The sequence below is a fragment of the Elgaria multicarinata genome, chromosome 9, assembly GCF_023053635.1.
Source record: "Elgaria multicarinata webbii isolate HBS135686 ecotype San Diego chromosome 9, rElgMul1.1.pri, whole genome shotgun sequence".
Classification (NCBI taxonomy): domain Eukaryota; kingdom Metazoa; phylum Chordata; class Lepidosauria; order Squamata; family Anguidae; genus Elgaria; species Elgaria multicarinata.
Genome location: NC_086179.1, coordinates 9,135,012 through 9,151,617, shown reverse-complemented (window position 1 = coordinate 9,151,617; position 16,606 = coordinate 9,135,012). Strand labels below are relative to the sequence as shown.

At 43.9% G+C, this 16,606-nt stretch overlaps 1 protein-coding gene across 2 annotated transcripts in view; it reads right to left on the bottom strand.

Annotated features, from left to right (window-relative positions):
- ITIH2 (inter-alpha-trypsin inhibitor heavy chain 2) overlaps positions 1-16,606 on the bottom strand; it is a 55,906-nt gene that overhangs the window by 27,345 nt on the left and 11,955 nt on the right. For both annotated transcript variants that reach the window (XM_063134676.1, XM_063134677.1), the window contains exons 5-11: positions 15,018-15,122; positions 11,601-11,763; positions 10,697-10,804; positions 8,384-8,512; positions 6,103-6,219; positions 2,571-2,739; positions 308-433 (exon numbers count right to left, since the gene is read on the bottom strand). In XM_063134676.1, the coding sequence (XP_062990746.1) occupies positions 308-433; positions 2,571-2,739; positions 6,103-6,219; positions 8,384-8,512; positions 10,697-10,804; positions 11,601-11,763; positions 15,018-15,122 (917 nt within the window). The remainder of the gene's footprint in view (positions 1-307; positions 434-2,570; positions 2,740-6,102; positions 6,220-8,383; positions 8,513-10,696; positions 10,805-11,600; positions 11,764-15,017; positions 15,123-16,606) is intronic.

Below are 16,606 nucleotides of genomic sequence, written 5' to 3'. Positions count from 1 at the left end.
CACACAGAGGAGGGCCAGGATCTCTTCTCGATCTTCCCAGAGTGCAGGACATGGAATAACGGGCTCAAGTTAAAAGGAAGCCAGATTCCAGCTGGACATCAGGAAAAACTTCCTGACTGTTAGAGCAGTACGACAATGGAACCAGCGACCTAGGGAGGTTGTGGGCTCTCCCACACTAGAGGCCTTCAAGAGGCAGCTGGACAACCATCTGTCAGGGATGCTTTAAGGTGGATTCCTGCATTGAGCAGGGAGTTGGACTCAATGGCCTTGTAGGCCCCTGCCAACTCTGCTATTCTATGATTCTTACCCACAGTAGGGTCTCCATCGGACACCAAGACAATCATGGATACGGAGCTCGGATCCAGCATTCTCATTTTGTTCGCTTCATTTAAAATAAAGATTGCTCGGAGAATGGCATCGTTGATATTTGTTCCTGTTAAAAAACAGAAAAGGACAACTTTAAAGTCTGGGCTTGTTCTACAAATCTTCCATTTGTAGAACTGACATTCACAGGATGGTTAATACGATTCCACGACAAGAGCTGTTCATCAAAGACACAGCTGTTCACTCAGGCCTTAGCTAGACCAGGCTATATCCCGGGGCGAACCCCGGGATCATCCCTGTGCGTCCAGATGACGCACAGGGGATCCCGGGATCAGCGAGGGATCATCCCTCCCTTGCCCTGGGATATAGCCCTCCCCTTTAGGCCTGGTTTTTCTGTGGTCTCGGGCCGAAACCGTGGAACGTGTGGCCCATTTCCATGACTAGACCCCACTCCGTGCAATTACTCGCATGGAGCCAAGAGCTGCGCCCATCGGGGTTAGGGTGTGTGTGGGGGAGCGGGGAAACCAAATTAAATTGAAAAAAGATGTACCTTTAACACACGAGCATTCATGCGCTACTTCCTCTTTAAAAAAAAATGGCGGGCACGACGCCTCTCTCCCTGTGATCGTCGCGCCTTACGTGTAAATGGCACAGAGATCTCGCATTAATCCCAATGCAAGATCTCCCCTCCTCTTCCCCAGAACAAAAGGTAGGTCTAGCTAAGGGCTCAGTCTATATCCCTAGTATGTGGAATCTATCTTCAGATCAAAAGTTACGGACGTTTGGGGCATGGGGCTGTGCCAAGAGAATTATTATACAGCAGTGGAAGGACAAATCCACTCTTGGCCCTACAGCAGCGGATAGTTGATATGTGTTCTTTGATGATGCTTGGATTGGTAATTTTTCGACAAAGACAAGGAAGAGAACTTTCAGTCTTGTATAATTTCACTGAGTGGTTTGTATTGTAAATATATATGTGTAGTTTTTTTTCTTTTTTCTTTCTTTATCTCTTTTCTTTTCCTATTCATATTTTAATATACTAGATACATTAACATTCTAGGTACTGGGTTTGTTTGTTTTTTAATTTTTTTATTAGACTACTAAATAAAAACAAACAAATATAACAATTTAACATACCATACATAGAAAAAAAATCAGATACATAACAGATTACTTGAATATATAAATGTTAACATATAATACTTTATCCATAACATAATCCAACATAATCCAACAAGTGCTCCCCCTTCCATTCGGGATCATTCCTGTTTCCAAAATCTTAATGCCTTTTCTGCTGGTGGTTCCCCACTTCCCTTAGAGAACACAAATATTCGGAACTGTTTCCAAATTTCATCAAATTTGTTCGTTTTTGCTATACCTCTTCTTACTTTAATGTTACACGTCAATTTATCATTGATAGCAATATCCCATACTTCTTTATACCATTCTTCAACACAATAATCACCTTGAATCTTCCAGTTCCTAGCTAGAATTAACCTTGTTGCAGTCAGCAAATTTTTTATCAATTCCTTAGTTTCTTTTTTACACTTTAAATCTTCAAATAGTGAAAGTAATGCTACTCTTGGTGTCTCTTCTATCTTCATTCCAACAATTTCTTCAATCTCAGAGAACACCATCTTCCACAATTTTTGCACAAATTTGCATTCCCACCACATGTGTAAATACGTTCCTTTTCCCCCACAACCTCTCCAACAATTTGCTGAGTGCTGCTCATTTATCTTATTTAATCTAACCGGGGTTAGGTACCACCTCCATATGATTTTATAATAATTTGTAATCTTTGTTAATTTAGATTAGACTGTCAACTAATTCTTGTAATGTGTTGGAGTTTATATCTGGATTCCTCCTCTCTGAATGTTTTTGGGGATTTTTAATGACATTAAAAATTTAAAAAAGGAAAAGAAAAGAGAGAAGGAGAAGAATGTACAAGAATGCAGGAATAAGTGTCTTTAATGTGATTTAAAGTTGTTCTTCTTCCTCCAGGCCTCCACTGAAATTGATGGGGGAGCCCTGTCCTCTTTTGTATTCGGTCACACTAGGCAGGGCTCCTGCAGCTTTAGCTGTAGTGATGAAGAGGGAATTTTGCCAGGTGCTGCATGCATACAAAGGGCACCTGCTGAAATTCCCTTTTCAATACAACTGTTAAAGATACAGGAGCCCCGTCCTCCATTCCATATGGTCACCCTAAGGTCATTTCCATACACTTGCTTTGGAATTCTGCTCACCTCCATTGGGATGGATCCCCTCGACGTACTTCTTAGCGGCTTCTGTCTGCATTTTGGAGGCTTCCACTAAAGTATCCCTCCAGCACCGGACGTTATGGTTGAAGTTGATGATTGAAAATTGGTCCTCAGTACGGAGATCTCCCAGGATGGTCTTCATGGCTTCAACAGTCTGAAAAATGAGCGGATGTGCTTAGAGCCACAGCAATCGCCTTCCTCTTGGAGTAAACTTCACACCACCTCGTTGTAATACGCAATATTTAGTTTAAGGCAGGGGTGTTGAGCCCCTCCCACCTGAAGGCCAAATTCAATTCTGGAAATGCTCTAGCTATATTGTGAATTTTGAAGGGCCCATTTAGGATCCCAAGTGGGCTGGATTTTAACACCTCTGTTATAAGGGGTAACAGAAAAGAGCAGGGGGTTGGCTAGGGTGACCATTTGAAAAGGAGGACAGGGCTCTTGTATCTTTAACAGTTGTACTGAAAAAGGAATTTCAGCAGGTGTCATTTGTATATATGGGGAACCTGGAGAAATTCCCTCTTCATCACAACAGTTAAAGCTGCAGGAGCCCTGCCTTCTTTTAAATCTGGTCACTCTAGTATAGCTCTTGCAGCTTTAACTGTTGTGAAGAAGAGGGAATTTCACCAGGTTCTCCATATATACAAATGAAATTCCCTTTTCTATGCCACTGTTAAAGATAAAGGAGCCCTGTCCTCCTTTTCATATGACCGCTCTAGGGTTGGCACCTTCCTCTCTGTTTTTCTCCCTCGTAAATAAAATATAGCTCTTGTTCCCCACCCCCACTATTCTTTTAAGGTGTTCGCAGGTTATTTCCCCTAGCACTTTTCAGGAAACATGGTGAGCTAAAGGAACCACACACTCTTTTCGGGTCCTGGCATTCTTTCCCCTGCATCCATCTCATTACAGTTTGAACCCAGGTCCCATTCTCCTCCCCAAACCAAGGGGTTGCCTGCGGGGAAAACTGCTGGGAATATTGCAACCTCGCCTGCACTTTACTGGAAGGGGGCAGTGTTGCAATTAGTTAATGAGAATTTTGACCACAGCTAGTCTTAGGATCTCTATAGTAGGGTGACCATATGAAAAGGAGGACAGGGCTCCTGTATCTTTAAAAGTTGCATAGAAAAGGGAATTTCAGCAGGTGTCATTGGTAAATATGAAGAACCTGGTGAAATTTAATCTTCATCACAACAGTTAAAGCTCCAGGTGCCCTGCCCTCTTTCAAATCTAGTCACAGTATAGCTGCAGTATAGCTCCTGCAGCTTTAACTGTTGTAATGAAGAGGGAATTTCACCAGGTGTGACATGCATACAAATGACACCTGCTGATTTTTCCTTTTCTACACCCTATGTAATGGAACACAAACTCTTGCTTGAAACTCTATGCTGTACCTGAATTATGACAAATCTTGATAAAATAGTTAAGAGCAGAGACACCACACTGACAACAAAGGTCCGCATAGTTAAAGCAACAGTATTCCCCATAGTAACCTATGGCTGCGAGAGCTGGACCATAAGGAAGGCTGAGTGAAGGAAGATAGATGCTTTTGAACTGTGGTGTTGGAGGAAAATTCTGAGAGTGCCTTGGCCTGCAAGAAGATCAAACCAGTCCATACTCCAGGAAATAAAGCCAGACTGCTCACTTGAGGGAATGGTATTTAAGGCAAAACTGAAGTACTTTGGCCACATAATGAGAAGACAGGACACCCTGGAGAAGAGGCTGATGCTAGGGAAAGTGGAAGGCAAAAGGAAGAGGGGCCAACCAAGGGCAAGATGGAGGGATGATATTCTGGAGGTGACAGACTTGACCTTGGGGGAGCTAGGGGTGGCGACGGCCGACAGAAAGCTCTGGCGTGGGCTGGTCCATGAAGTTACGAAGAGTCGGAAGCGACTGAACGAATAAACAACAACACAGTATGCAACAATATTGTGAGTAAAACTGTTTTCTTTCATTCACTGAAGAAGAGTGTGGCCTCTTTTATTGTGATAGGAGAGAGCAGCAACCGGAGTTTCTCTGGGGTTTTTTGCAGCACAACAAAGGTCAGAAGGGGCAGAAGATGTGCAAGAGGCAGACAATGTCATGTGAGTAATCCATGAGTGCCCAGTAACAAGCATGAAGTAAAACGCTCATTGGATGGAGCATTTACACTACAGCTTTATAGCGGTATTGAAGTGCTCCGATAACTGTTGGGGTGCCTTACGTATTCCATATACCCTTTCGTAGTGTCATTCTCTGCTTTTAATTCTACATTATCCAAAGAAATGCAACACATGTCACTGTGTGGTCCTACGAGGTATAAAAGCGCAAGAGGGATGTAGCATTACCATGATGGGACCATAATGAATTGACACAAGGTGTAGATCTGGCCTAGGTCAGACAGGTCTCACTCCTCCTTTCTGTGTATCCCTAAACCAAAACAAAGGAGAACCTCCCCATATTGTAGGAGGATGCATGGCGTAGGAACTGGGACAGGTTGGAGAGATGTTCTACATCTGTTTTTGTATCTCCTTTGGGATCGGGTACAGGCAGTGGAGGCTGGCGTCTCCGATGTCAGTGAGACACTGAAACTGCTCTGGGTTTCAGTCAGAAGCTCTCCAAGGTGCTTCGCAAGTATGCAGGGGTGGGGAACAGGTGGCTTCCAGATGTTGCTGGATTACAACTCCCATCAACCATGATCATTGTCCAAGATGGCTGGGGCTGATGACACAATTTGGAGGGCTGCACGTTCCTCAGCCCAGACCTAACACATAGGAAGGGTAAGGCTGCAAATCCTATATCCAATTTTCTGGAAGTAAGGCTCATTGAACTCCATAAGGCAGGATTGCACTGTAAGCCCCATTGATTTTCGTTCAAATACATTGCACACAGCATGTTTTTTTATACTGTTTGTTTTTATACAGTTTTTTATGTTTTTGATGGTTTTTAAATTTTGTATACTTTTAATATTTACTATTTTAATTGTTGTAAACTGCCCAGAGAGCTTCGGCTGTGGGGCGGTATATAAATGTAATCAAATAAATAAAATATTTATTTATTTATTTGCATTTATACCCCGCCTTTTTTCCTCCAAAGAACCCAAGGTGGCGTACATAAACCTCCACCCCATGTTATCCTCACAACAACAACCCTGTGAGGTGGGTTGGGCTGAGAGTCTGTGACTGGCCCAAAGACACCCAGTGGGTTTCCATGGCAGAGTGGGGACTAGAACCCGGATCTCCCGACTCCCAGTCCGACACTCTAGCACTACACCTACAGTCTCACCTGGGTTACACGGCCTCATCATATCCCAAGGTCCATTATTCCTTTGCCCAAAGCAGTACAGAAATCCCTTACCTGATGCTGACCTTTTCCATATTGTCGTTCAGAGACCATTAAGAAAACCCATTGTTGGGAAGCACGAGAATGGCTTTCCTACCCAGAATCCAATGGGTAAACTCAAGTTAAAAAAACAAGAACAACAACCCCAAACAGCCTCCTATCCATAAGGGGCTCCATTTCCCCACCCCACCCCGTTTACCTGTCTCATTTTCAATCCCCACATGGAGCCGCTGACATCAATAACAAAGAGGATGTTTTTCGGCAGAGGATCCAGATTTTCAGGAGCAAAGTAGTGGATAAAATAGCCATTGAAGATCTGCAAGATAGAATAATAATAAAAACCCCAAGAGGTTTCATTTCCTGGAAAAGTGTCCATAAAACAGGGTGGATGGTGATAACATAACAACAACAACAACGGAATTTCGGATACAGTACAATACTTTGCAACCAGTCAAGTCTGGTCCTCAAAGTTCATGAAACTTGAGTCATAAGCAATTAGGGCAGCCTTCCTCAACCTGGGGCGCTCCAGATGTGTTGGACTACAACTCCCAGAATGCCCCAGCCAGCTGGCTGGGGCATTTTGGGAGATGCAGTCCAACACTTCTGGAGCGCCCCAGGTTGAGGAAGGCTGAATTAGGGCTTCAATCGTCAACACATTTAGGGTGCAATCCTGTGCACCTTTAGACAGAAAAACGGTCCCCAGCCAGCCAAAAACAGTCCTACAACTCAGAACATTCCTCAGCCAACCCAGCCAACTCCCCCCCCCCCCACTGTCTAAACATATGTACGATCTCTCCCTCAGGCCCAAACAAAGCAAGAAAGGAATTTGGAAACAGTTCCTAATATTTGTGTTTTCTAAAGGAAGTGGGAAACCACCAGCAGAAGAAAGTATGAGATTCTGGAATCAGGAATGAGATCCCGAGGTGGGGGGTGCACTTGTATGTTAATTTTGATTATGTTATTAAAATAAGATATTATGTATTCAATATTCAACATTATGCAGTAAGTTGTTGTTGTTGTTGTTGTTTTTATGTGAAATGTAAATGTGTATGTTTAAGTAATGTAGAAAAATAAATATATATATATAAAAAAACAAAAACAAAGCAAGAACCCAATCATGCAATCGTGATTGGACTTCTAAAACTAAATCGCAGGCATGGAGTGGGGCAATCTGGATCAAGACCACAGCAAGGAACAGAGGGATAAGCACCCCTCACCCAGACTTCCACCCTGATCAGGGTCCTAATCAGGACTCCCCAAGCAGCAATTGATTTTTTAAAAAACCAATCACATTATTGAGTTTCATAGGAACGCAGTCTGTTAACGCTGCCCAGTGATTCCCAGTATCTATGCTTAGGTTGAAATGCCTATCCTAAAGCATAGCCATTGGTAGTAAGACCTTTGAGATAAAGTACTCTGGTGCTGGGCTGAAAACAACAGAATGAAATTTAATAGGGATAAAGGCCAAGTTCTACATTTAGGAAATAGAAACCAAATGCAGTGTTACAAGATGGGGGATATTTGGCTCAGCAATACTACAAAGGAGAAGGATCTTGGAATTGTTGTAGATCACAAGCTGAATATGAGCCAACAGAGCGATATGGCTGCAAGAAAGGCAAATGCTATTTTGGGCTGAATTAATAGAAGTATAGCTTCCAAATCACGTGAGGTACTGGTTCCTCTCTATTCAGCCCTGGTTAGGCCTCATCTAGAGTATTGCGTCCAGTTCTGGGCTCTACAATTCAAGAAGGACGCAGACAAGCTGGAGCGTGTTCAGAGGAGGGCAACCAGGATGATCAGGGGTCTGGAAACAAAGCCCTATAAAGAGAGACTGAAAGAACTGGGCATGTTTAGCCTGGAGAAGAGAAGATTGAGGGGAGACATGAGAGCACTCTTCAAATACTTAAAAGGTTGTCACACAGAGGAGGGCCAGGATCTCTTCTCGATCTTCCCAGACTGTAGGACACGGAATAACGGGCTCAAGTTAAAGGAAGCCAGATTCCAGCTGGACATCAGGAAAAACTTCCTGACTGTTAGAGCTGTATGAAAATGGAACCAGTTACCTAGGGAGGTTGTGGGCTCTCCCACACCAGAGGCCTTCAAGAGGCAGCTGGACAACCATCTGTCAGGGATGCTTTAGGGTGGATTCCTGCATTGAGCAGGGGGTTGGACTAGATGGCCTTGCAGGACCCTTCCAACTCTGCTATTCTATGATTCTATGAATTTTGGTATTTAGATCCACCCCCTTTTGTCTTTGCACCACCCATCCTTGGAAAGCAGGAGCTGAAGAGCTTCTTTGAAATGAAATTTGGGCGTTGGGCTGAAAAGGGTTCGGCACCACATCCCTTTCCCACTACTACCCTGAAATATTGGGGTCGCCTTCATTGTCCTAGGCCGAGCATCGCTTTGCCGTCTTTCTCATCCCAGTTCCTTCTCGCCCCCTTCCGCCTCGCCTGCCCTGCTTTGAGCAGCCAACGTACCTCCAGTTCACCTGCTTTGCTGTCTCTGTTGACATCGTACGTCACCACGAAGTTGCCTTCGACTGCCGTTGAAGAGCAATTGGAGCATTTGCGTTGTTGGGCCACTGTGGGCTTGAAGGAGACATGTGCCTGGAAGGGAGGAGAGAACAGCACAGGTGAGGCATTTTTTTCACAAGCCGAAGTGCCATTGCTAGACAGGCAAAAAGAAAAAAAGCCCATCTAGCAAAAAACACAGGGCAGGAGAACAGGGTGGAGAATATCATCTCCGCTGCTCCTCCTGTCCTGAACTGGATGATCAGAAACTTCCAAGATCAGGAGTTCTGATCATCAAGGGTACAATCAATATGACTGCGCCCTTACCCATTCTTCTACTTCCTCCTGGTCTTTTCTCCAGGACCTCCAACCTAGATTTTCTCCTATCCCTCACTTGTTTGCCTGTTGCAGACCAAAGATTCTCTTCTGGTAACCCAGAAGAAAATAAGGGTTTTCATCATCCTTTCTGCACCATAGTAGAGTCCTACCATCACAGACAATGTAGACACAATGTCAGGTGATCCATCACTTGATCTCCTGTGTGGGTGGGTTGTTGTGGTTGTTGTTGTTGTTGTTTAATTCAGTAAGAACCAGACATTAGATCAAGAAGGTGCTGCTGGAGAAGAAGGTTTAACCATTTCCCCCCTCTGATGTTTAACTGATTAAAAAGTCTCCCCTCAAAAATTGCTATTTGCTCCACAGGGGTACAATATGGTAGCCCACAGGTACAGTATGGGTTGTCTGACACTTACACAAACAGGTTACATGTATCTTGACTGGGGTTAGGCAGTCTCCTATCTATTATTATTATCTCTCTTTCTCGCCCATGGTGGTTTTTCTAGACACCTTTGCCATGTCATGCTGTCTTTTACTGATTCAGGAATTTCCTAACAATTGAGCATCCTTTAAGTAGGACTGCTCTGTGGATGTTGGTGTTATGACTTTTACTTCCTCTAGATCAGCAGTTCTCAACCTGTGGGTCGAATGACCCTTTCACAGGGGTCGCCTAAGACCATTGGAAAACACATATTTCCGATGGTCTTAGGAAACTGTATTGACTGAACTATGTCATGTATCATCTTTTGTATTATTAAAGCTATTGTTATGTATTATTTTCATTAGCAAACCATCCCATGACAATGGATCGTGTAGAGAAGAACGAAAATAATTTTATGGTTGGGGGTCACCACAACATGAGGAACTGTATTAAAGGGTCGCGGCATTAGGAAGGTTGAGAACCACTGCTCTAGATAGTCAAGTTCGACCATCTTCTCAGCGCTCCACCAGGGCCAGGGCCGACCCCGTTGGGGCCAATCCAAGGACCTCACTAAACCATCCAATTGGTAGTAGCAGCAGGCAGTGTGCACAAAGGGCAAGGACTTAATCAACATGAGCGTATTTTGGTAGGCCCAGTTTCTGAAGGTTTTCTGTATAGTTTTTGATGTGATGCTGGTGACTGATGTGACTAACGGAATAATTGTGACCTTTTCTTGTTGCCATAGTTCTTTGACTTCCACGGCCAGTGGTGTATATTTCTCTCTCTTCTCCTCTTCCTTTTCAACAACATTTTTGTCATTTGGTATTGCTATGTCGATGAGGTACGTGTGTTTTTCTTTTTGTCTATTATTATTATTTCTATTCTGCCCCATAGTTGAAGCTCTTTGGGTGGTTTACAATTTATAAAAATGCAAAGTACTGACCAAGCTGAGACCTACTTAGGCTGTGCTATATTTGGGGATGTAGGCATCATTATACTTCCCATCTGTGTCACTTTCACCTGCATTCATTCATTCATCTGTTCCCTCCCATTTCTGCATTTTTAAGAAAACAACTGCATGAAAAATTCACATTGAAATACATGGTTCTGAATGCATTTTCTCTCAAAATTTACAATTCTAGAAGATGCATTTTCTTTCAAAATACACCATTTCGGTACATTTTTTTTTAAAAAAAATGTTTTTGAGCCGAGAACAGCATTGGGTGAAGTATGAAAACTGAAGGACGCCTATGGTCCGATCCACACATGAATCCCGGTGGTGTTGATCAGGGTAGATTGCATTGAAATTCACACACGCTCAAACATCCCAAATATGGGATGCCTTGGAACCACTCAGAGAGCTTCAGATATTGGGCGGAATAGAAATGCAATAAATAAATAAATGAATTGGAAAAGAGATGGCAGATAGAAGTGAGCCCCAACTCCAATGAAGACCTGCTTCAAATCGCTCAGGAAGAGATAGAGGCTCTTCACACAGGACAGGTGGCTTTGCCTGGCGTTACCTTTTCCTCTCCTTTGGAGATGGTAGTGATCTCTGCAAACGTGTCACCAAGCGTTTTGGGAACATGGACAAAACTAATGCCCTGTGGCTCAATGATGCGCACGTCCACCTATAAGCAATCCAGTACAGAGAGGACAGCAATCAGTATATAGAACAATCCAGTAACAGACCTCTCTCTCTCTCTCTCTCTCTCTCTCTCTCTCTCTCTGAACCCCATCACCTCAGTCTGAAAACAGGAAGTAATTAGACCCATTCAGTTCAGTAGGAGAGAGCAGCAACCAGATTTTTTCTAGTTTTTTTGTGGCACAACAAAGGCCAGAAGGAGTGGGAGACGCAAGAGAGGCAGATGACGTCATTTGAGCAATCTGTGAGTGCCCAGTAACCAGGGCCGGCACTACCATTAGGCCAACTAGGCAGCCGCCTAGGGTGCAGACCTCCGAGGGCCGCAGCACTGCCCTTTAAGGGTCACAGTTTTATACAAATTAGCTGTTTTAAGAAAAAACACAATAAAAGGAAAATATAATAGTTCAGAAACTGTTCTTGAACAGCTGAATCGAAGTTGGGATTTTTTGGGGGAGGGGGGTGCAAGTAGCCCGCCTTGCCTAGGGTGCAAAACAGTCTGGCACCGGCCCTGCCAAGTAACAAGCGTGCAGTAAAACGCTCGTCGGATGGAGCTTCTTCTCTCTCTCCCACCCCACAAACCATCTCTGGGTGCATCTTTCCAAAGCTTGCTAGAGGGATGTTGTTGCAGGGAGGAGCTATAGAAAAGGAAGGTACCCCCGTTTCATTCCCAGAATCTCCACTCAAAGGGAACTCACGTGGAGTGGCAGGGCAGGGATTCCCCCACCCCCCCACAGCAAATATTGCTTCATAGCCACCCCTTCCAGACGCTTCTTTTTCTTTACCTCCAACCGTTTGGCCAGCCTGCCTGGATGGAGAGGGATGATGTGTTCATAAGTTGACAACTTCCTCCGGATCAGCTCTTGATAATGGATTTCAAACTGCACTTTGGTTCCTCCTGGGACATTGAGTTCAGCCTTGAAGTTCTCCATGTCGAGGGCATTGCTCCTGAGTCCGGTTAGCAACACGCGCAGCAAGAAGAAAAGAACAAACAAACAAACGAAACACCTTTAATGTGCCATCAAAACACCACCAGGAAACAGGGTTTGCATTTTGGCAGGGCGAGGGGTGTGTGTGGTGGGTACCAAATGGCTCTTAACGTTCTCCAGCCCTTAAAACATTTGCCGTTAAATGATTTTGTGTAATCCTTCTAGGATGGGTGCTGGGGTTTTAAAGACTGGGGCGAAAGACAGATTAAGATGAGGACCATGAACTGAATACATAGCATGCAGCTAAGTCTTCATTTTTTCGTTAATCATAGAATCATAGAATAGCAGAGTTGGAAGGGGCCTACAAGGCCATCGAGTCCAATCCCCTGCTCAAGGCAGGAATCCACCCTAAAGCATCCCTAACAGATGGTTGTCCAGCTGCCTCTTGAAGGCCTCTCGTGTGGGAGAGCCCACAACTTCCCTAGGTAACTGATTCCATTGTCGTACTGCTCTAACAGTCAGGAAGTTTTTCCTGATGTCCAGCTGGAATCTGGCTTCCTTTAACTTGAGCCCGTTATTCCGTGTCCTGCACTCTGGGAGGATCGAGAAGAGATCCTGGCCCTCCTCTGTGTGACAACCTTTTAAGTATTTGAAGAGTGCTCTCATGTCTCCCCTCAATCTTCTCTTCTTCTCTCTCTGAATTACAGAGAGAATTACCTGAATTACAGGTGCGGGGGAGCAGGATTGTAATTTGGATCACAGTATTCCTTACCGTTTTACCGTTTAGAGATAAAAATCTCTCTCTCTCTCTCTCTCTCTCACACACACACACACACGCACACACACACACACACACACACACACTGGCTGTGTTCGGACGACACGCTGATCAACAGGGTTTGTGTGTGTAATAGGAACAGAATGGGAAACAGCCATTGATTAGCGCGTCATCTGAACTCAGCCACTGTGTGGCTACAAGGCTTAGGAAAAAACCTTTCCCATTAGCTCCATTTATAGCTCTGCTTTCCGTTTATTGCACAGCTCTAGACCACAGTACCTGATGGAGTGCCTCTCCCAGTACGAACCTTCCCATACACTACACCCTTCATCTAAGGCCCTCCTCCAGCTGCCTCCTCCAGGGGAGGCTCGGAAGGTGGCAACACAAGACAGGGACTTCCCGGTGGTGACCCCACCTCATTATGGAATGAACTCCCCAGCAAGGCCCAAATGGAGCCAACATTTCAAATTTTTCGGTGCCAGGTTAAGACTTTTCTCTACTCCCAGGGATTTGGCAGTTTGTGATAGCTTTTTAATCATGGGATATGGTTTGGATTTGTGTGGGGGTATGTGGGTTTTCTTTGTTTATGCACTGCTAAAATGTTTTCTTTATATTTGCATAATACTGGTGTTTTGTTTTTAAGTTTTTAATCTTTGTAAACTATCCAGACAACTTTGGCTATCGGGCAATAGAGAGATGTAATAAATTAGGGTGACCATATTGGAGGGAGGACAGGGCTCCTGTATCTTTAATAGTTGTATTGAAAGGGGAATTTAAGCAGATGTCATTTGTATGCATGCAGCACCTGGTGAAATTCCCTCGTCATCACAACAGTTAAACCTGCAGGCGCTATACTACAGTGACCAGATCCAAAAGAGGGCAGGGCTTTTGCAGCTTTAACGGTTGTGATGAAGAGGGAATTTCACCAGGTGCTGCATGCATGTAAATCACACCTGCTGAAATTCCACTTTCTATGCAACTGTTAAAGATACAGGAGCCCTGTTCTCTTTCCCATATGGTCACCCTAAATAAATGGATGAAGCCTCTGCCAAAGGAAGTGAGGCAGGCGGCTACAAGGAGGAGGGCCTTTTCTGCTGTGGCACCCCGGCTGTGGAATGAGCTCCCCAGGGAGGTTCGCCCAGCACCTACGTTATAATCTTTCTGATGCCAGGTGAAAACCTTTTAATTTCCCCAGCATTTTAACATTTTACCATCCTGCTTTATTTACTCTGCTGTTTTCAATCTGTATTTTAAATCTCTACATTGCTGCTGGGTTTTATTCTGGTTGTACTTTTATGCTGTGATTTTATATAGTGGATTAAATTTTATACTTGTATTTTATGGTTTTAGTTTCTGTGAACTGCCTGGAGAGCTTCGGCTGTTTGGCAGCGTAGTAAAATGCAGTGAATAAATAAATGAATAAAATTTCCCCACGTATCCTCATAACCATCTGATTGCCTTGATGAAAGGTGAAGACTGGATATGGGATCCTAGGCCCATGGACTCCCAAGCTGACTCTTCTGGGATCTGAATTCAGCCATCTGGAGTTTCCCCAGATGGCCACACCCCCTTTCCCCCAACGACCAATCACTGGGTGCTTTCCTGGATTTTATGTAGCTTCCCCCCCATTCTCAAAGGTTGACCTGCCTCTCCTGAGGCTTAATTATTGGCAGGAAGAGTTTGAAGGTACTACAGGCTGGCATCTCTGGCCACACCCCTTTTGCCTTCAGCCATGCCCCTTTTTCATTTAGCCCTGCCCATCACTGGAACGCAACCTCCAGGTGCTCCTCTGAAATCGAATGCAGGCCTCAGGTTCAATAGCCCTGATATGAAAGAGGTTCGACAGTCGGGTGGCCCTATGGAAAGGAGGACAAGGCTCCTGTATCTTTAACAGTTGCAAAGAAAAGGGAATTTCAGCAGATGTCATTTGTATATATGGAGAACCTGGTGAAATTTCCTCTTCATCACAGCAGTTAAAGCTGCAGGAGCTATACTAGAGTGACCAGATTTAAAAGAGGGCAGCTTTAACTGTTGTGATAAAGAAGAAATTTCCCCAGGTTCCCCATATATACAAATTCCCTTTTCTTTGCAGCTGTTAAAGATACAGGAGCCCTGTCCTCCTTTTCATATGGTCACCCGATTTGACAGTAGGGTGGCCATATGGAAAGGAGGACAGGGCTCCTGTATCTTTAACAGCTGCAAAGAAAAGGGAATTTCAGCAGGTGTCAATTGTAGGCATGCAGCACCTGATGAAATCTCCTCTTCATCTCAGCAGGTAAAGCTGCAGGAGCCCTGCCTAGCATGACCAGATACAAAAGGGGGCAGCCTTAACTGTTGAGATGAAGAGGGAGTTTCACCAGGTGCTGCCTGCATACCAACGACACCTTCTGAAATTCCCTTTCTATACAACTTTTAAAGATACAGGAGCCCAGTCTTCCTTTCCATATGTTCACCCTATTCAACAGCCCAGAGATGAAGAGTCAGGTTCATCTTACCTCAGTATTCCAGCAGCTTTACCTTTGGCTCTGGCTTGTGCATACTGGCTTCTGGCGGCAGATTTTTCCTTAATCGAACTAGTGAAGGTGATGCCGTTGACGTTCCTGTAGAGCGGAAACAAGGAAGCTGTGTTGAGTTTGGGTTCTGGTTCTGCCCTGTCTAAGTAATTACCTCCGTTGAATTGCCTTGACTGAAATGACTACATCAGCCCTTGTACATTTGATCCCATTCATTTAGACCTGGGAGAAAGAAATAGCTTTCTCCCCTATGACCTGGCTTCTGTTTCATTTCTTGGCTGGTTTTATGGTTCTGATTTGTTTATATGGAGTGTTTTTGTGGTTTTATTGTATCATTATGTTGTGGCTTATTTTGGTTTTTATGTCTTTTGTATACAACCCTTATATCCCAGGGTAAAGAGTGGGTTTAAAATACTGTAAATAAATAAATAATAAATACAGGTGTTAAATTAACATAGCAATGCTAAAAAAAAAAAAAAAAAAGCGAGGAAATTTCTCAATCAGTAAAAGACGGCATGACCTGGCAAATCCTTCTATAAAAACCACCACAGGTGAGAACAGAGAGATAATAATAATAAACCAGACATAACAGTTATAGACAAAAAAAGGAAAACACACTTACCTCATTGACACAGCAATACCTAATGACAAAAATGTTGTAGGAAAAGAGAGAAAAATATACACCACTGGCTACGGAAGTTAAAGAACTATGGCAACAGGAAAAGGTCACAATTATTTTGTTAGTAACATCAGTCACTGGCATCACATCAAGAAACTATACAGAAAACCTTCAGAAACTGGACCTACCAAAATACATCCATACCAACATCCAGAAAGCAGTCATACTTAAAACATGTTCAACAGTAAGGAGGTTTCTGAGTCAGTAAAAGACAGCATGACTTCGCAACTCCCGTCATGTCCGCCATGAGCAAGAAAAAAGAAATAATCATCACCATCACTCATTTTGATTTGTGAAAATAACACTGCTAAAATCCAGAAGGGAAGCCATGGAGCAGAACCAATCTTATTCCCCACAAGAGAACTTTCTATTCACTGCAGAGAGGTATGACCACGTTAATCTGATTTCTCATCCTTCTGCATTATTATTATTATTATTATTATTATTATTATTATTATTGTTATTATTTAAAGCATTTTTATAGCGCCGCCTCACCATTTTTGGCATCGAGGCGCTTTACAATAACATATAAAACAATTCCATTTAAACCCTCAACCCACATTAAGACAATTCCATTAAAACCCTCACCCTCAAACCATTAAAAGCCCTCAACCCCAATTTAAACCACCCCCTCCCCAGACTCTTGTGAAAATAAAAACGCCTTACAAAGGCGTTTGAAGCAATTGAGAGTGGGAGCCTGTCTAATCTCCAGTGGCACATTATTCCATAACCGGGGGCCAGCCACTGAAAAAGCCCTGGCCCCCGCACATTCCAATTTGTAGCGGGGGACCATCAGGGCGCCCTGCTCCTGAGAGCAAGTCTGCCAATGGTGAGACACAGGAGAAAGGCGAGTGCTCAGGTATCCAGGACCCAAGCAATGCAGGGCTTTATA